At 47.7% G+C, this 21,540-nt stretch overlaps 1 protein-coding gene across 7 annotated transcripts in view; it reads right to left on the bottom strand.

Annotated features, from left to right (window-relative positions):
• LOC130296747 (phosphatidylinositol 4,5-bisphosphate 3-kinase catalytic subunit delta isoform-like) overlaps positions 1–21,540 on the bottom strand; it is a 113,428-nt gene that overhangs the window by 51,780 nt on the left and 40,108 nt on the right. For all 7 annotated transcript variants that reach the window (XM_056548627.1, XM_056548624.1, XM_056548626.1 and 4 more), the window contains 9 exons: positions 18,589–18,792; positions 18,419–18,515; positions 15,351–15,478; positions 14,089–14,139; positions 12,984–13,034; positions 9,800–9,964; positions 7,572–7,693; positions 7,346–7,489; positions 3,630–3,726 (listed from right to left, as the gene is read on the bottom strand). In XM_056548627.1, coding sequence (XP_056404602.1) covers positions 3,630–3,726; positions 7,346–7,489; positions 7,572–7,693; positions 9,800–9,964; positions 12,984–13,034; positions 14,089–14,139; positions 15,351–15,478; positions 18,419–18,515; positions 18,589–18,792 — 1,059 coding nt within the window. The remainder of the gene's footprint in view (positions 1–3,629; positions 3,727–7,345; positions 7,490–7,571; positions 7,694–9,799; positions 9,965–12,983; positions 13,035–14,088; positions 14,140–15,350; positions 15,479–18,418; positions 18,516–18,588; positions 18,793–21,540) is intronic.

Here is a 21,540-nt window from a genome sequence, read left to right as displayed (position 1 = left end):
GTCCAGGACTTGGTGGTCAGTGAGATGATCAGTGTCCAGTACTTGGTGGTCAGTGAGATGATCAGTGTCCTGTATTGGTAATCAGTGAGATGATCAGTGTCCTGAACTTGGTGGTCAGTGAGATGATCAGGGTCCAGGACTGTCACGATTCGGCTGGCAGGAGGTGGATCCTCTGTGCCAGAGAGGGATTGGCGTGGACCGTGCTAGTGGATCGGTTCTAAGTCACTACTGGTATTCACCAGAGCCCGCCGCAAAGCGGGATGGTCTTGCAGCGGCGGTAGTGACCAGGTCGTATCCACTAGCAACGGCTCAACCTCTCTGACTGCTGAAGATAGGCGCGGTACAAAGGAGTAGACAGAAGCAAGGTCGGACGTAGCAGAAGGTCGGGGCAGGCAGCAAGAATCGTAGTCGGGGGCAACGGCAGGAGGTCTGGAACACAGGCTAGGAACACACAAGGAAACGCTTTCACTGGCACAATGGCAACAAGATCCGGCGAGGGAGTGCAGGGGAAGTGAGGTATACATAGGGAGTGCACAGGTGAACACACTAATTGGAACCACTGCGCCAATCAGCGGCGCAGTGGCCCTTTAAATCGCAGAGACCCGGCGCGCGCGCGCCCTAGGGAGCGGGGCCGCGCGCGCCGGGACAGGACTGACGGAGAGCGAGTCAGGTACGGGAGACGGGGTGCGCATCGCGAGCGGGCGCCACCCGCATCGCGAATCGCATCCCGGCTGGAGGCGGTATCGCAGCGCACCCGGTCAGTAGATCTGACCGGGGCGCTGCAGTAGCGAGGATGTTGCGAGCGCTCCGGGGAGGAGCGGGGACCCGGAGCGCTCGGCGTAACAAGGACTTGGTGGTCAGTGAGATGATCAGGGTCCAGGACTTGGTGATCAGTGAGATGATCAGTGTCCAGTACTTGCTGGTCAGTGAGATGATCAGTGTTCAGTACTTGGTGGTCAGTGAGATGATCAGTGTCCATTACTTGGTGGTCAGTGAGATGATCAGTGTCCTGTATTGGTAGTCAGTGAGATGATCAGTGTCCAGGACTTGGTGGTCAGTGAGATGATCAGTGTCCAGTACTTGGTGGTCAGTGAGATGATCAGTGTCCTGTACTTGGTGGTCAGTGAGATGATCAGTGTCCTGTATTGGTAATCAGGGAGATGATCAGTGTCCTGAACTTGGTGGTCAGTGAGATGATCAGTGTCCAGTATTTGGTGCTCAGTGAGATGATCAGTGTCCAGTACTTGGTGGTCAGTGAGATGATCAGTATCCAGTACTTGGTGGTCAGTGAGGTGATCAGTGTCCAGTACTTGGTGGTCAGTGAGATGATCAGGGTCCAGGACTTGGTGGTCAGTGAGATGATCAGGGTCCAGGACTTGGTGGTCAGTGAGATGATCAGTATCCTGTACTTGGTGGTCAGTGAGATGATCAGTGTCCTGTACTTGGTGGTCAGTGAGATGATCAGTGTCCTGTACTTGGTGATCAGTGTCCAGTACTTGGTGGTCAGTGAGATGATCAGTGTCCAGTACTTGGTGGTCAGTGAGATGATCAGTGCCCTGTACTTGGTGGTCAGTGAGATGATCAGTGTCCTGTATTGGTGATCAGTGAGATGATCAGTGTCCTGTACTTGGTGGTCAGTGAAATGATCAGTGTCCAGGACTTGGTGGTCAGTGAGATGATCATTGTCCAGTACTTGGTGATCAGTGAGATGATCAGTATCCTGTACTTGGTGGTCAGTTAGATGATCAGTGTCCAGTACTTGGTGGTCAGTGAGATGATCAGTGTCCTGTACTTGGTGATCAGTGAGATGATCAGTGTCCTGTTCTTAGTGGTCAGTGAGATGATCAGTGTCCTGAACTTGGTGATCAGTGAGATGATCAGTATCCTGTACTTGGTGGTCTGTTAGATGATCAGTGTCCAGTACTTGGTGGTCAGTGAGATGATCAGTGTCCTGTACTTGGTGGTCAGTGAAATGATCAGTGTCCAGGACTTGGTGGTCAGTGAGATGATCAGTGTCCTGTACTTGGTGGTCAGTGAGATGATCAGTGTCCTGTACTTTGGTGGTCAGTGAGATGATCAGTGTCCTGTACTTGGTGATCAGTGAGATGATCAGTGTCCTGTACTTGGTGGTCAGTGAAATGATCAGTGTCCAGGACTTGGTGGTCAGTGAGATGATCATTGTCCTGTACTTGGTGGTCAGTGATATGATCAGCGTCCAGTACTTGGTGGTCAGTGAGATGATCAGCATCCTGTGCTTGGTGATCAGTGAGATGATCAGTGTACAGGACTTGGTGGTCAGTGAGATGATCAGCGTCCTGTACTTGGTGGTCAGTGAGATGATCAGTGTCCAGGACTTGGTGGTCAGTGAGATGATCAGTGTCCAGGACTTGGTGGTCAGTGAGATGATCAGTGTCCAGTACTTGGTGGTCAGTGAGATGATCAGTGTCCAGGACTTGGTGGTCAGTGAGATGATCAGTGTCCAGGACTTGGTGTTCAGTGAGATGATCAGTGTCCAGTATTTGGTGGTCAGTGAGATGATCAGTGTCCAGGACTTGGTGGTCAGTGAGATGATCAGTGTCCAGGACTTGGTGGTCAGTTAGATGATCAGTGTCCAGTACTTGGTGGTCAGTTAGATGATCAGTGTCCAGTACTTGGTGGTCAGTGAGATGATCAGTGTCCAGTACTTGGTGATCAGTGAGATGATCAGTGTCCTGTACTTGGTGGTCAGTTAGATGATCAGTGTGGTCAGTGAGATCATCACTGGAATGTTCAGGGCTCTGTATTTGGTGGTCAGTGTTGTGGCCGGTGGAACATTCAGTGCCTGATTTAGTCATACGACTGATGACCGTGTTCGTTAGCTGGGGTGGGATCAGCGGAGGCGCCAAGAAGTGATGTCAATTAATCCCAGGACAGAGGCCTCCACACTTTCCTCTTCATGCTGTTTCTATGTTCCCCTCCTGTGCCCCCTCTTCTATTCTCCTCCTGTGCCCCCTCTTCTATTCTCCTCCTATGCCCCCTCTTCTATTCTCCTCCTGTGCCCCCTCTTCTATTCTCCTCCTGTGCCCCCTCTTCTATTCTCCTCCTGTGCCCCCTCTTCTATTCTCCTCCTGTGCCCCCTCTTCTATTCCCCTCCTGTGCCCCCTCTTCTATTCCCCTCCTGTTCTCCCTCTTCTATTCTCCTCCTGTTCTCCCTCTTCTATTCTCCTCATGTGCCCCCTCTTCTATTCTCCTCCTGTTCTCCATCTTCTATTCCCCTCCTGTGCCCCCTCTTCTATTCCCCTCCTGTGCCCACTCTTCTATTCCCCTCCTGTGCCCCCTCTTCTATTCCCCTCCTGTGCCCACTCTTCTATTCCCCTCCTGTGGCCCCTCTTCTATTCCCCTCCTGTGGCCCCTCTTCTATTCCCCTCCTGTGCCCCCTCTTCTATTCCCCTCCTGTGCCCCCTCTTCTATTCCCCTCCTGTGCCCCCTCTTCTATTCCCCTCCTGTGCCCCCTCTTCTATTCCCCTCCTGTGCCCCCTCTTCTATTCTCCTCCTGTGCCCCCTTATATGCTCCTGTAGAGGATTGTGGTGAGATGTGAAGCAATTATTTTGGGATCTCTAGTTCTATCCTGTTCCCTCGATCTTCTGACCTGCTTCACCAGCTGGATATGTTGTGACACATGGATGGAGCAGAACGCCTCCAGGATGATGGAGAAGACGAGATTCACCGGCTCATTCATCTCTGACCTGGAATAAAGAAAATGGTGGAAAGATAAAGCGGGTGAGACAAGTGGAGACATTTATAATCTTCCCCTTTGTTAGGGCGCGTCCACACTACGATATGCATCACATCCCCTCAAAATGGGAGGCCGAGGTATAATGTACAGGCAGGTACAGAGGTAAGTAGTGATGTATAACACCTCCGCTGGCTGTATATGATATAGATGTAAGTAGTGATGTATAACACCTCCCATGGCTGTATAGTATACAGCATGGAAAGAGTTAACTAGCACTGCTGAGCATCCATACTGTACTGACACATTTTTTGTTTTTCATTTCTTCTAGTTTCAGATATGTATGAAGAGAATTACTTCGGATTCCAGGATGTTGTCGATGACTTGTGTTATTTTTAAGTCTTTAATAAAATGGTGACGAGTGCTGTGGGGGAGGGTAATAAAATGGTGACGAGTGCTGTGGGGGAGGGTAATAAAATGGTGACGAGTGCTGTGGGGAGGGTAATAAAATGGTGACGAGTGCTGTGGGGAGGGTAATAAAATGGTGACGAGTGCTGTGGGGGAGGGTAATAAAATGGTGACGAGTGCTGTGGGGAGGGTAATAAAATGGTGACGAGTGCTGTGGGGGAGGGTAATAAAATGGTGACGAGTGCTGTGGGGGAGGGTAATAAAATGGTGACGAGTGCTGTGGGGGAGGGTAATAAAATGGTGACGAGTGCTGTGGGGGAGGGTAATAAAATGGTGACGAGTGCTGTGGGGGAGGGTAATAAAATGGTGACGAGTGCTGTGGGGGAGGGTAATAAAATGGTGACGAGTGCTGTGGGACTGGGAGAGGGTAATAAAATGGTGAGTCAGGAGTATGCTCTGCTGTGCTATGAGCACAGTGCTGGCTCCTGCCTGTCTGATTGACAGGCAGGGAGCAGTGCTGAGCTTGTCTGTGTCCCGGCTGCAGTCTGAGATTTAGGACTCCAGCATGAGTCTGAAATCTATAAAAAGGGCTTGCGGCCAGGACTGGTAGGGAGACCTCTAGTGGTCATTTTTTTCAAAGTGGAAAATTAAATAAAAAGAAACATATTTTTTAATAACATGCAATTGGAAAGTTATTCTACATACATTAATCTATAATATATCAAAAGTTGCCCTTGTAAATTGTTTAACATGGGTTGTGGGGATCCTTGCCCACCCTGGTAATATCAGGCTTTTGCTGCTTGGTTGGTATTTGGCTAAGAATAAAAATAGAGGGAACCCCACACAGCTTTTTATTGACATGTAAAAAAAAATGTGTGAGGTTTCCCTTATCTTTATTATCAGCCAAATACCAACCAAGCAGCAACAGCCTGATATTACCAGGGAGGGCGAGGACCATTGTTATTGGCCTTCCCCAACCTAAGTAACGTCAGCCTGTCACCACCTAGGCCCAGGAGCGCCATTTTTGATGCTCAGGGTTGTTGGTACCCCTGTGGTGGATACTGTGGTAATAATTGAGGGCTAGGGCTAACAGTTTTTAGGGCTAACGCGAATCCCCGGCTTAGCAATGGACTCAACTACTAAGCCTGAATTCAAGTTAAAAAAACACAAAGTTTAAAAACACTCCCCGTGTTGAGTTATATATATATATATATATACACACACATATACAAGACGGGTGTAATTCAACACCATGGGCATAACCGTGTCTGCTGGAGGCTCCCAACTCCAGTACTCAGTCACCTTGGCTTGACAAAGAAGGCGGAAGAATTTGAAGCGTTGCCATTGGTGCTCCCGGGAGTACAGAGCCACAATGCTCAGCCCACAGCGAACGCCAAGAAAATGGCTGGGACCTGAAAGGCTCCATGTGGAGTGAAGGAATCCTGTGTTCTCCTAAGTTCTGCTGATCACACCTGGGTGAATATTAGTATTTAGAATGTGATTGTATCTCTGAAAAGTCTTGGATAAAGAGAAAAGTTGTTGCAAAAAAAAAAAACTCCCCCACAGCACTCATCACCATTTTATTACCCTCCCCCACAGCACTCGTTACCATTTTATTACCCTCCCCCACAGCACTCGTCAGCATTTTATTAAAGACTTTAAAAAAACACAAGTCATCGACAACATCCTGGAATCCAAAGTAATCCTCTGTATACATATCTGAAACTAGAAGAAATGAAAAACAAAAAAATGTGTCAGTACAGTATGGATGCTCAGCAGTGCTAGTTAACTCTTCCCTGGTTCATGTGCAGAGAGAAGAAAGATCGGAGCTCATATAGTAAAATGAATGAGGGCCTGCAGTAAGGCAGAGTCAGGAGTATGCCCTGCTGTGCTATGAGCACAGTGCTGGCTCCTGCCTGTCTGATTGACAATCAGGGAGCAGTGCTGAGCTTGTCTGTGTCCCGGCTGCATTCTGAGATTTAGGACTCCAGCATGAGTCTGAAATCTATAAAAAGGGCTTGTGGCCAGGACTGGTAGGGAGACCCCTAGTGGTCATTTTTTCAAAGTGGAAAATTAAATAAAAGGAAGCATATTTTTTAATAACATGCAATTGGAAAGTTATTCTGCATACATTAATCTATAATATATCAAAAGTTGTTTTGATGAAAGGTACCCTTTAAAAATGTAAAAAAAAAACAAGCATCAATATAGTCCTCGAATCCGAAGTAATCCGCTGCATACACGGATGTGAAGCGAGAGGAAAAAATAATACACAAAATGAGTTTGTACATTCTGGCCACTCTCCTGTTTGGGAACACACTACCAGAACTATACATAGATGGTTGTATATGTATACCCCCTTCCCGGGAGTTAACTCTTTCCTTGCTGGGCCTTTGCCTAGCACTCAGCTGAGCAAGGGGTTACAGTAAAGCAGAGATCTATACAGATGGCTGGTTTACTGTATATTCTTGCTGGGCAGGTGATATTCAATATATACCTTCTGCCCAGCATGAGCTGTACTCACAGTTGTATATCTGAGGGGAAAAGTCCAGCTCAGTCTGGCTACGAGATGGTACAGTATCCTGCGCTGCAGTATTTTTACTATTTAATGGGTTACTCCACTGCTCAGCATTTGGAACAAAATGTTCCAAATGCTTAGCGCCAAGAGCGCGTGACGTCATAGCCCCGCCCCCTCATGACATCACACCCCACCCCCTCAATGCAAGTCTATGGGAGGGGGCGTGACGATAGTCCCGCCCCCTTCCATAGACTTGCATTGAGGGGGTGCGGCCGTGATGTCACGAGCCTCCAGCGCTGCACCTGACGCTCTAAACGAATGCCGGGTGCCGCAGCCGAGATCACGGGGTCCCCAGCGACGGGACCCCGCGATCAGACATCGAGGGGGCGGGGCGTGACGTCATGAGGGGGTGGGGCCATGACGTCAGGAGCTCCCGGCGCCAGCGTTAGGAACAGCTTGTTCCAAACGCTGAGCAGCGGAGTAACCCTTTAAGGCATATGAGTCTATATAGATTTGTTGCCGTAGTGAATTAGTAACCACTGTAAAGTTAAACATTTTTTTTTACCTAAGCCAGTTTCGGAAAAAATACATCAAAAGTCGTATACTTTTTGCAGATCGGAGTTCATGCGACAAAATTTGCAATTATGAGAAGAAAAAAAAAGCCCCTTATTTCTTGATCAGGTCCCCCCTTAGAGAGGATTAATACCGTAAGAGCCAGAACAGCTGGTGTCCGATGCCGCGTGCCACAAAGGCTCTCTCCAAGAGGAACGCGCTGACCTCGTTGTACACATACGCCTTGGTTTTCAGCACTTGCACCAATTGTGGGAGCAAATTAGAAAGTTCTTCATCCCTGTGCAGGAAGAAAGAGGGTGAGAAGAAGATGGCTCCTTTCCACTGGATATTTCCTCCCGTTTCAGGTACGCAGTACTTACGACAAGCTCCTCAGACATCTCACCGCAAACATCTCTACCGAAGGGTCAGGAAAGCTACGACCGAGCAACTCCAGGGCGGAAGAAGAAGAAATCTCTGACCAAGACTGTAACAAGTAAATCATCTGGAAAGGAGGAATAAAAGGGTCTGTTCACACAGGGCGGATGGGCCGGGGGGGTTTATACAGCATAAAAACACCCACCGCGTTCCTGCTCCAAAATAACCATTAAAGGAGAACTCCAGCACAACATAACTTATCCCCTATCCTTTGGATAGGGGATAAGTTATAGATCGCTGGGGGTCCGAGCGCTGGGGCCCCCCTGGGATCTCCTATGGGGTACATGGAGGGGGCATGTCAGCCGCAGCGTCATGCGGGGACGGAACGCCCCCTTTTCAGCATATTGCCGCGGCCCGGTTCAGGAGATCCCGGGGGGCCCCAGCGCTCGCAAACCCCCTCGATCTATAACTTCTATAACTTATCTGAGGGATAGGGGATAAGTTAGATTGCACTACAGACGTCCTTTAAAGGAAAACTGTCACATGTTCACTCCCGCTCAAACCACAGGTACTGACGGGGGGAGAGTGCGGGGGACCCTGATTCATATGATCCCTACCTTGCCCGGATCCGTTTTGCAGTTCGCCCGCAATCTTAGTTTTTCTATATATGCAAATGTGGCTGTAACTGGTATGGGCGGGGTTTACAGGAGCCTAGTGACACTGTGACGTCTACACCGCCCATCCGCAGCGCCGCCCATTTATGAATATTCATCCCCCCTCCCTCACGCTCCCCGCCGCTCCTAACTGGTCTTCACTGCGCATGTCAGGAAGCGAGACCAGTTAGGCGGCATTCACACCACATTTTTGCAGTACAGTTCCAGTATACGCTTCAATTTGAAAACCGTACGGAACCGTATTGAAAACCGTATGCATTGACTCTCCACTGAAAACCGTACGCCAAAAGATGCATCAGGTTGTGTCCATTTTGCATCCTGTACGGTTTTGTCAGTTTTTTTCCCGTACCCAAAACCGTATTTTAGGCTGCATTCACACTTCGTTTTTACATTACGGTTGCCCGATCCAGGTGGGGGAGGGGCTAACCGGGCGCTCCAGTACCCCCATTCGGACCAGCACTGAAATCCATTTACTTTAATGAGCCGACCGGAGTCAAACGGTGACTCCGGTTGGCTCATTTAAGACCCGTATCTGGTTTTGTGACCGGACCTAAAACTGTAGTATACTAGAGTATTAGGTCCGGTCAGGAAACCGGATACGGGTAAAAAATGAGCCAACTGGAGTCACCGTTTGACTCCGGTCGGCTCATTAAAGTAAATGGATTTCAGTGCTGGTCCAGCTGGGGTACGGGAGCACCCGGTTAGCCCCTCTCCCAGCCGGATCCGGCAACCGTAATGTAAAAACGAATGCAGCCTTACCACGGTTTTGGTCCGGGTGAAAAACTGTATTAAACCGTATACATTTTTAAACATGGGAGTCAATGGGAACTGTACAGAACTGTATGCGCATACGGTTCCATCAGGTTTTCACCACACGGATTTTGACTTTGCACAATTTTTTTTCTTGGAATTTCAATCAGACTGTGAAACTTTATTCATAATGGAGTGAAAAGTTAAAAACATATAGGTTTTTTTCATAAAGAACTGATGCAACCGGACATCATTTTTTTTAACCGTATACGGGTTAAAATTTGTACACACGTTTTGATACAGTTTAGTCCGGTTTTGGGGAATCTGCTTTTCATCAAAAACCTGAAACGGGAACTGTATAGCAAAAACGTGGTGTGAACCCAGCCTTAGGAGCGGCGGGGAGAGGGAGAGCCGGAGGGAGGGGGATGAATATTCACAAGCGGGCAACGCTGCGGACAGGTGGTGCAGACAACACAGGGCCACTAGGCCAATCCCTCGCTGACACAGAGGATCCACATCCAGCCTGCCGAATCCTAACAATGGGGATTTTCTCCTGCTCTGGACAGTTACTGATACAGACATCAGATGTCAGCAGATAGCACTGTGGACAAGACAAAAAAGAAATTCAAAAAGAAAATAATTTCCTCTGTAGTATTCATCAGCTAATAAGTACTGGAAGGGTAAAGATTTTTTAATAGAAGTAATTTACAAATCTGTTTAACTTTCTGGCACCAGTTGATTTAAAAAAAAAAAAAATTCCACCGGAGTACCCCTTTAAGGTCATATCTGTCTAGATTTCCAGCCATCACCTGTGCTGCCTGAACATGACAATTCCACTTGGTGGAAAGGAGAAGTTTGGCCAGACATTCCGGATGCCATCTCTGGATCTCACGGCGAAATTCCCATATTAGATCCTTTTCGCGGTCACTAAGCTCTTCCCGCCATGTTTGGTATAGGACGGCCTGGAGCTGCTCCTGTGAGGTACGAGAAGAACCAGTCACCTCAGACTGACATGGGAAACCGTAATGGGGGAGTAACGCCATGTTCACATGCATCCGAAAATAACAGAAAGAACCTGCTGCAGGGTTTCCTGTTACCTACACGGGCAGATCCCCCCCCCCCCCATGTCGCATTGTTCAACATGAATATGGTTTCTAAATATCTACGTATTATCTACTGAACAAAGAAACAACTTTATTTCAGCACAAATTTCCCCCAAAATTTGTATCTGTCCAAATTTGAAACTTTTCTGATTCATTTTGGCCGAATCGGTCATAGAGGAGCAGGGACTCCTGTTCACTGGCCAGTAAGGAGATAAGCAGCAATGCTGTATGCTCTTCATCTGGCTCAGCAAATATGTACCATCGCTTGGTGTATACTGTACAAGAGCAGGGACTCCTGCCTCTGACAGGACTCCCTGCTCCTGTATGTCCTATATGAGGCACCCTATGCTGACAGCTCAGGGAAGCAATAAAAATATGTACAGGAGCAGGGACTCCTGTAAAATCTGAACTCTCTGCTTCTGTATGTCCTTTATGTGGCTCTCTATGCTGACAGCTCAGGGAGGCAATAAAAATATGTACAGGAGCAGGGACTCCTGTCAAAGGCTGTACTCCCTGCTCCTGCATGTCCTTTATTTGGCACTCTATGCTTACAGCTCAGGGAAGTAATAACATTATGTACAGGAGCAGGGACTCCTGTCAAAGGCTGAACTCCCTGCTCCTGCATGTCCTTTATGTGGCACTCTATGCTGACAGTTCAGGAAGGCAATAAAAGTATATAGAGGAGCAGGGACTCCTGTCAAAGGCGGAACTCCCCACTCCTGTATGTCCTTTATGTGGCACTCTATGCTTACAGCTCAGGGAAGTAATAACATTATGTACAGGAGCAGGGACTCCTGTCAAAGGCTGAACTCCATGCTCCTGTATGCCCTTTATGTGTCACTCTATGCTGACAGTTCAGGATGGAAATAAAAGTATGTACAGGAGCAGGGACTCTTGTCAAAACCTGAACTCCCCGCTCATGTATGTCCTTTATGTGGCACTCTACGCTGACAGCTCAGGGAGGCAATAAAATTATGTACAGGAGCAGGGACTCTTGTCAAAAGCTGAACTCCCTGCTCCTGTACACTGATCCACATTCACTGAGCCAGAAACAGAGCTGCTGGAGTCCCTGCTCCTGTACTTACTGTCAAATCCAAATGGAATCTGATTGGTCATTTGTGGGAATCTGAGCCAACAAAAATTTGGGGATTTTCACTTGTCTCTACTAGTAAAACAATCCAATTTAGATGGATATAGATATTTCAGACCTCACTAATATAATGACAGCAATACCTCCATGAATTCCTTAAACCTCTTCCCCATCCCCAATAGTGACGGCTGCAATTTCCCTACACTACGGAGTCTCTGCACTCTTCATCCTCACTTATAAGATGTAACAGGTGACTGGGTGGGCTGGAGGACTGTATAGAGTGGGGCAAAAAAGTATTTAGTCAGCCACCAATTGTGCAAGTTCTCCCCCTTATAAAGATGAGAGGCTGTAATTATCATCATAGGTTATAACCTCAACTATGAGACAGAATGAGAAAAAATCCATAAAATCAATCAATTGTCTGATTTTTAAAGAATTTATTTGCAAATTATGGTGGAAAATAAGTATTTGGTCACCTACAAACAAGCAAGATTTCTGGCTCTCACAGATCTGTAACTTCTTCTTTAAGAGTCTCCTCTGTCCTCCACTCGTTACCTGTATTAATGGCTCCTGTTTGAACTTGTTATCTGTATAAAAGACACCTGTCCACAACCTCAAACAGTCACACTCCAAACTCCACTATGGCCAAGACCAGAAAGCTGTCGAAGGACACCAGAAACAACATTGTAGACCTGAACCAGGCTGGGAAGACTGAAATTGGAAGACATTCAAGACCACTGATATTCTCCCTCGATCTGGGGCTCCACACAAGATCTCACCCTGTGGTGTCAAAATGATCACAAGAATGGTGAGCAAAAATCCCAGAACCACACAGGGGACCTAGTGAATGACCTGCAGAGAGCTGGGACCAAAGTAATAAAGGCTACCATCAGTAACACACTACACCGCCAGAGACTCAAATCATGCAGTGCCAGACGTGTCCCCCTGCTTAAGCCAGTACATGTCCGGGCCCGTCTGAAGTTTGTTAGAGAGCATTTGGATGATCCAGAAGAGGATTGGGAGAATGTCATATGGTCAAATGAAACCAAAGTAGAACTTATTGGTAAAAACTTAACTCGTCATGTTTGGAGGAGAAAGAATGCTGAGATGCATCCAAAGATCACCAGACCTACTGTGAAGCATGGGGTTGGAAACATCATGCTTTGGGGCTGTTTTTCTGCTAAGGGACCAGGACGACTGATCCGTGTAAAGGAAAGAATGAACGGGGCCATGTATCATGAGATTTTGAGTGAAAACCTCCTTCCATCAGCAAGGGCATTGAAGATGAAACGTGGCTGGGTCTTTCAGCATGACAATGATCCCAAACACACCGCCCGGGCAATGAAGGAGTGGTTTCATAAGAAGCATTTCAAGGTCCTGGAGTGGCCTAGCCAGTCTCCAGATCTCAACCCCATAGAAAACCTTTGGAAAGTCCGAGTTGCCCAGCAACAGACCCAAAACATCACTGCTCTAGAGGAAATCTGCATGGAGGAATGGGCCCAAATACCAGCAACAGTGTGTGAGAACCTTGTGAAGACAGAAAACATGTGACCTCTGTCATTGCCAACAAAGGGGATATAATAAAGTATTGAGATGAACTTTTGTTATTGACCAAATATTTATTTTCCACCATAATTTGCAAATAAATTCTATAAAAAATCAGACAATGGGATTTTATGGATTTTTTTCTCATTCTGTCTCTCATAGTTGAGGTTATAACCTATGATGAACTCTCACAATTGGTGGCTGACTAAATACTTTTTTGCCCCACTGTATATGGAAATGTTTTGGGGTCACTACCTCTTCAGGCAACAAACTGCAGACTCCGCCGTGTTTCCCCAACTTTACTACCTGAAAGACAAAAATATATACAAAACAGGATTGGGTTTATAGTTTCATGTGACAATGCGCTTCACTCTCCAAGTGGCAGATCCGACCTTTTTCGATCAGGATTGAGACTCGGTGCCATCAAAACTTTTACCATGTGTGGGCAACATGACAGAAACCCCTTAAAGGGGTACTCCACTGGCCAGCGTTCGGAACATTTAGTTCCGCGAGCTCTGTATGTGCTGACCACGCCCCCTTGTGATGTCAGGATGTCAGGCCACACCCTCAATGTAAGTCTATGGGAGGGGCGAGTCGGCCACCACACCCCTCCCATAGACTTGCATTGAGAGGGCGTGACGTGATGACACAAGGGGGTGTGGCCGACCCCCAGAGCGCGCACACAGTGTTCGAGATGAAATGTTCCGAATGCTGGCCGGTGGAGTACCCTTGTAAAGGGCTACTCCCGTGTCCTGTCCTGAACGTCGCACCACGCCCCCTCCATTGATGTGTATGGGAGGGGGCGTGACGTTGTCACGCCCCCTCCCATAGACATCAATGGAGGGGGCGTGGCATGACGGCACGAGGGGGCCTGGTCTTGAAGTCACACCGCAGCCACTGCGCCAAGCCTTCTGATCCGGATGTTTAGAAGGCTGGGGCACGGGAGTAGCCCTTTAAGGCCCCATACACACGAGAAATAATCTGGTGGAATCCATTATTGGCAGAAATGGCCGAATAATGTGTACGGGGGCTTCACTTCTATCGGGAGAGAAAATGATTGGGCATGAAGACTTCACCTGCCAGAACCGTCTGTTCTAGGATAGATCAGTCACCACTAGAGGAGTTTGTGAAGCCTGGCGGCAGCTTTCCCCTCCTCTCTCTATTGAGAACATGTGAACGCTCAGCTGAGCCATGCATGTGTATGGAGGGATGGAGCGAGACCGCTGTTGGCTGATGGAGCGTTTGGCCCCCCCTCTCCCATGACAATCCCCAGCTGCAGCCCCAACACTCTATCATAAATACATATATATATATATATATATATATATATATATGTAAATATATATTGTGAGATATCTACCTCTTCAAACGACACTTTCTTTGCTGTGTTGCTTTTTCCCAACTTTATTATCTGAAAAACAGAAGAAAAAAAAAAACACCCAAAACCGGTTCCACCCCAAGCATACGGATATAGCGGTGTAATACAGATGTGAGGTAAAACATATTATGGAGGGGACACCATCAGCATTTCACAGTGTGTCAACGTAACTAGACTTAAAAAAAATGGATGGAAAAATAAATAAAATACCAATGAAATACAGAAAAATACCCCTGGGGATTTATAGTGAAACCGACACTTTTTTCCCCCCTCAGTTTGTTGGACACAATTTTGCGCCAGAAAATCAGAATGAAGCCGACGGACCGAACAATTCATATTAGGGTTTGAGAAAAGGGGGCGTGCACTCGGTTGGGGGTGTGTCCTCGGTTAGGGGCATGTCCTCAGTTAGGGGTGTGTCCTCGGTTAGGGGCATGTCCTTGGTTAGGGGTGTGTCCTCGGTTAGGGGCGTGTCCCTGGTTAGGGCGTTTCCTCGGTTAGGGGCGTGTCCTCAGTTAGGTTAAAAAAAAAAACTCAGATTTGACCTTTGAGTCGGTTTCTTACTATCTAGAATCCACATAGGAATCCTTGTTGGAAATTATTGGAAAATGGAGGGAGAATGACCATTATACATTATACATCATCAGAATGATGTCAGGTCAGTACACAGCGCTGTTAACATGCGGCTACTCTACCTTAAAGGGGTACTCCGCTGCTCAGCGTTTGGAACAAACTGTTCCGAACGCTGGATCCTAGTCCCGCCCCTCATTACATCACGCCCTGCCCCCTCAATGCAAGTCTATGGGAGGGGGCGTGGCGGCCGCCACGCCCCCTCCCATAGACTTGCATTGAGGGGCGGGGCGTGGCACAATGAGGGGCGGGACTATGACGTCACGAGCTCCCGGCGCCGGCTCCAGTGTTCGGAACAGTTTGTTCCAAACGCTGAGCAGCGGAGTACCCCTTTAATAATACCACTGACAGGTCATGGGGGACGATCTAGGAGAGAAGAAATGTCTTGCTGCAGCGGGGTCGCCCTATTACAGGACCACCATGGAGCTGAGTGATCTCTATAGACACAACGGCTCATTCTTTTCCTAATATTTGTACAGCAGACGGCATTGGTCGGGGCTGGATATAATACCCATGAGGCAATGGGACTGAATGAGACCACTAAATGTGATGATGAAGAGATGGGGCCCAGATAGATAGATAACCACATCCCCCATGTAAAGATAGAGATTATTTACCTCTTCTATCGAGGGGTAATAGACAGGATCGGGTGACTCAGATAGAATGCACACTTTTAGTGTCGCGCCATTGGGATCAGGATTACGGCCTACAGATCCAGTGGGATTCAATGAGTCTTCTATAGTATCTAGGGGGAAAGAGAAAATACATAAATATATCAAAGGTAACCGACTAAGATGGTGTCACCCTGAAGGCCTATTCCTCCCATCTGTAGACGTCTCATCTCTTCATCCCCCATACTTCACGCTGCACAAACATGGCGCCATACACTCTGCTCCTCTGGGTCGTAGAGGACATCAACCAAGATCACTATGGATTCTGCTCATACATCTCATGGACATTGTCAGGGGAATCCTTTACTGTGTCTGCTCGGAGGTCTAGACTAGTGGTGGTCCGCCATGATATAGGGGCCTCAGATAAGGACATTATGGGGCCAGTATTATATTCCGCAGCCATGAAGCATTGTCGCCGAGGGAACTTCATGGAGGTACATGAAGAATATGAGGAAGGTATAATACATACTTGTCTAATAATATTTATAAACGTGGTGGGAAACCTAAATGAATGATCCCATCCCATATACAATGAGGTCACATCCATATACAATGAGGTCACATCCATATACAATGAGGTCACATCCCATATACAATGAGGTCACATCCCATATACAATGAGGTCACATCCCATATACAATGAGGTCACATCCCTATATACAATGAGGTCACATCCCTATATACAATGAGGTCACATCCCATATACAATGAGGTCACATCCCATATACAATGTGGTCACATCCCATATACAATGAGGTCACATCCCTATATACAATGAGGTCACATCCCATTTACAATGAGGTCACATCCCATATACAATGTGGTCACATCCATATACAATAAGGTCACATCCATATACAATAAGGTCACATCTCCATATACAATGAGGTCACATACCATATACAATGAGGTCACATCCCATATACAATGAGGTCACATCTCCATAAACAATGAGGTCACATCCCATATACAATGAGGTCACATCCCATATACAATGAGGTCACATCCCACATACAATGAGGTCACATCCCTATATACAATGAGGTCACATCCCATATACAATGAGGTCACATCCCTATATAAAGTGCATCCACATCCCATATACAATGAGGTCACATCCCATATACAATGAGGTCACATCCCATATACAATGAGGTCACATCCCATATACAATGAGGTCACATCCCATATACAATGAGGTCACATCTCCATATACAATGAGTTCACATCCCATATACAATGTGGTCACATCCCATATACAATGAGGTCACATCCCATATACAATGAGGTCACATCTCCATATACAATGAGTTCACATCCCATATACAATGTGGTCACATCCCATATACAATGAGGTCACATCCATATACAATGAGGTCACATCCCATATACAATGAGGTCACATCCCATATACAATGAGGTCACATCCCATATCCAATGAGGTCACATTCCATATACAATGAGGCCACATCCCATAAACAATGAGGTCACATCTCCATATACAATGAGGCCACATCCCATATACAATGAGGTCACATCCCATATACAATGAGGTCACATCCCATATACAATGAGGTCACATCCCATATACAATGAGGTCACATCCCATATACAATGAGGTCACATCCCATTTACAATGAGGTCACATCCCATATACAGTGAGGTCACATCTCCATATACAATGAGTTCACATCCCATATACAATGAGGTCACATCCCATATACAATGAGGTCACATCCCATATACAATGAGGTCACATCCCATATACAATGAGGTCACATCCCATATACAATGAGGTCACATCTCCATATACAATGAGTTCACATCCCATATACAATGTGGTCACATCCCATATACAATGAGGTCACATCCCATATACAATGTGGTCACATCCCATATACAATGAGGTCACATCCATATACAATGAGGTCACATCCCATATACAATGAGGTCACATCCCATATACAATGAGGTCACATCCCATATACAATGAGGTCACATTCCATATACAATGAGGCCACATCCCATAAACAATGAGGTCACATCTCCATATACAATGAGGCCACATCCCATATACAATGAGGTCACATCCCATATACAATGAGGTCACATCCCATATACAATGAGGTCACATCCCATATACAATGAGGTCACATCCCGTATACAATGAGGTCACATCCCATATACAATGAGGTCACATCCCATATACAATGAGGTCACATCTCCATATACAATGAGTTCACATCCCATATACAATGAGGTCACATCCCATATACAATGAGGTCACATCCCATATACAATGAGGTCACATCCATATACAATGAGGGCACATCCATATACAATGAGGTCACATCCCATATACAATGAGGTCACATCCCTATATACAATGAGGTCACATCCCATATACAATGAGGTCACATCCCATATACAATGAGGTCACATCTCCATATACAATGAGTTCACATCCCATATACAATGAGGTCACATCCCATATACAATGAGGTCACATCCCATATACAATGAGGTCACATCCATATACAATGAGGGCACATCCATATACAATGAGGTCACATCCCATATACAATGAGGTCACATCCCATATACAATGAGGTCACATCCCATATACAATGAGGTCACATTCCATATACAATGAGGCCGCATCCCATAAACAATGAGGTCACATCTCCATATACAATGAGGCCACATCCCATATACAATGAGGTCACATCCCATATACAATGAGGTCACATCCCTATATACAATAAAGACACAACCCCCATATAAAGTGCAGCCACACCCCTAAATACAATAAAGACATACACCCCTATATAAAGTGCAGCCACACCCCTAAATACAATAAAGACATACACCCCCATATAAAGTGCAGCCACACCCCTAAATACAATAAAGACATACACCCCCATATAAAGTGCAGCCACACCCCTAAATACAATAAAGACATACACCCCCATATAAAGTGCACCCACCACCCCCCTGATGAAGGCGATTCATACCTGGAGGTGGAGACCACAGGGTCAGGCTCTGATGGCCGCTATTCAGCTTGTGGCTGTGATCAAACACCATCATGTTCACCCAGGCTATAGGGGCCACCTGTACAGATACAACGTATAGAAGATCATCCGGCCGGGGAGAGACGGTCCAACCTGACTGAGTGGGCACCAACCTTTCTCCTAGTCACAAAAACTCCATCCCCATGAATGGAGCAGAGGGAGAGGCAGAGGCGCGTCATACGGGGGAGATCACACACGTCTATGTCACATTGCAGATTCTGCTGCCACACTGGATGAGAGGAAGCGTTCACTTCGGTGGTCTCCACGTACTGACAGAGGGGGTCGTGTCCATGGAAGAGACCGGCCCGAACCATCACCTGAACCACAATACCAATCCTTGTTAGGCTATGTTCTATGATTAAAGGGGTTCTATGATTAACAAACTGTTCCGAACGCTGGAGCCAGGAGCTCGCCCCCTCAATGTAAGTCTAAGGGAGGGGGCGTGACGGCCGTCACGCCCCCTCCCATAGACTTACATTGAGGGGGCGGGTTGTGATGTCATGAGGGGGCAGGGCTATGACGTCACGAGCTCCCGGAGCCGGCTCCAGCGTTCAGAACCGTTTGTTCCAAACGCTAAGCAGCGGAGTACCCCTTTAAAGTCCACATGACCGAAACGCGTCAGTCCTATGTTAGTCCTAGCTGTGTGGATACTATTTTAACATTCTAAGAAACTATTACGTTTCACGGAGTGTTTCTTTTTCTTTTGTGTTTTACAAGGTTTTTTTTTTAATGCATAATAGATGTGTCACGATGCCGGCTGGCAGGTAGTGGACCCTCTGTGCCAGAGAGGGATTGGCGTGGACCGTGCTAGTGGACCGGTTCTAAGCCACTACTGGTTTTCACCAGAGCCCGCCGCAAAGCGGGATGGTCTTGCTGCGGCGGTAGTGACCAGGTCGTATCCACTAGCAACGGCTCACCTCTCTGGCTGCTGAAGATAGGCGCGGTACAAGGGAGTAGGCAGAAGCAAGGTCGGACGTAGCAGAAGGTCGGGGCAGGCAGCAAGGATCGTAGTCAGGGGCAACGGCAGAAGGTCTGGAAACACAGGCAAGGAACACACAAGGAACGCTTTCACTGGCACTAAGGCAACAAGATCCGGCAAGGGAGTGCAAGGGAAGTGAGGTAATATAGGGAAGTGCACAGGTGAAAACCCTAATTGGAACCACTGCGCCAATCAGCGGCGCAGTGGCCCTTTAAATCGCAGAGACCCGGCGCGCGCGCGCCCTAGGGAGCGGGGCCGCGCGCGCCGGGACAGAACAGACGGGGAGCGAGTCAGGTAGGGGAGCCGGGGTGCGCATCGCGAGCGGGCGCTACCCGCATCGCGAATCGCATCCCGGCTGGCAGCAGGATCGCAGCGCCCCGGGTCAGAGGACGTGACCGGAGCGCTGCAGCGGAGGGAGTGAAGCGAGCGCTCCGGGGAGGAGCGGGGACCCGGAGCGCTCGGCGTAACAGTACCCCCCCCCTTGGGTCTCCCCCTCTTCTTGGAGCCTGAGAACCTGAGGAGCAGACTTTTGTCAAGGATGTTGTCCTCAGGTTCCCAGGATCTCTCTTCAGGACCACAACCCTCCCAGTCTACTAAAAAAAAATTTTTCCCTCTGACCTTTTTGGCAGCCAAAATTTCCTTGACCGAGAAGACGTCCGAGGAGCCGGAAACAGGAGTGGGAGGAACAGATTTGGGAGAAAAACGGTTGAGGATGAGTGGTTTGAGAAGAGAGACGTGAAAGGCATTAGGGATACGAAGAGAAGGAGGAAGAAGAAGTTTATAAGAGACAGGATTAATTTGACACAAAATTTTGAAAGGACCAAGATAGCGTGGTCCCAACTTGTAGCTAGGGACACGGAAGCGGACATATTTAGCGGAGAGCCATACCTTGTCTCCAGGGGAAAAAACGGGGGGAGCTCTTCTTTTCTTATCCGCGAACCTCTTCATGCGTGAAGAAGCCTGTAAGAGAGAATTTTGGGTCTCTCTCCATATAATGGAAAGGTCACGAGAAATTTCATCCACAGCGGGCAGACCAGAGGGCAAGGGGGTAGGGAGGGGGGGAAGAGGGTGACGGCCGTACACCACGAAAAATGGGGATTTGGAGGAAGATTCAGAGACCCTGAAGTTATACGAAAATTCGGCCCATGGAAGGAGATCTGCCCAGTCATCCTGGCGGGAGGAAACAAAATGTCGCAAATAATCACCCAGGATCTGGTTAATTCTTTCTACTTGTCCATTGGACTGGGGATGATATGCAGAGGAAAAATTTAATTTAATCTTGAGTTGTTTACAGAGAGCCCTCCAGAATTTAGACACGAATTGGACCCCTCTATCCGAGACAATCTGCGTAGGCAACCCGTGAAGACGAAAAATGTGTACAAAAAATTGTTTAGCCAACTGAGGCGCAGAAGGAAGACCAGGAAGAGGGATGAAATGTGCCATTTTGGAGAATCGATCAACGACCACCCAAATAACGGTGTTGCCACGGGAAGGGGGTAAATCAGTAATAAAATCCATACCAATCAGAGACCAAGGCTGTTCGGGGACAGGCAGAGGATGAAGAAAACCAGCGGGCTTCTGGCGAGGAGTCTTATCCCGGGCACAGATAGTGCAGGCTCGCACAAAGTCCCCAACATCCGTCTCCAGAGTCGGCCACCAATAGAAGCGGGAGATGAGTTGCACAGATTTCTTGATGCCCGCATGACCTGCGAGATGGGAGGAGTGACCCCATTTGAGGATTCCGAGGCGTTGGCGTGGAGAAACAAAGGTCTTTCCTGGAGGAGTCTGCCTGATGGAGGCAGGAGAAGTGGAGATCAGGCAGTCAGGTGGAATGATGTGTTGCGGAGGGAGATCAACTTCTGAGGCATCCGAGGAACGAGAGAGAGCATCGGCCCTAATGTTCTTATCGGCAGGACGAAAGTGAATCTCAAAATTAAATCGGGCAAAGAACAGAGACCACCGGGCCTGGCGAGGATTCAGCCGTTGGGCCGACTGGAGGTAGGAGAGGTTCTTGTGGTCGGTGTAGATAATAACAGGAAATCTTGATCCCTCCAGCAGATGCCTCCATTCCTCAAGTGCTAATTTA

The sequence above is a fragment of the Hyla sarda genome, chromosome 12 (genome assembly GCF_029499605.1).
Source record: "Hyla sarda isolate aHylSar1 chromosome 12, aHylSar1.hap1, whole genome shotgun sequence".
Taxonomy (NCBI): Eukaryota; Metazoa; Chordata; class Amphibia; order Anura; family Hylidae; genus Hyla; species Hyla sarda.
Note: the sequence above shows the minus strand (reverse complement) of the source record. Positions and strands in the feature narration are given on the sequence as shown.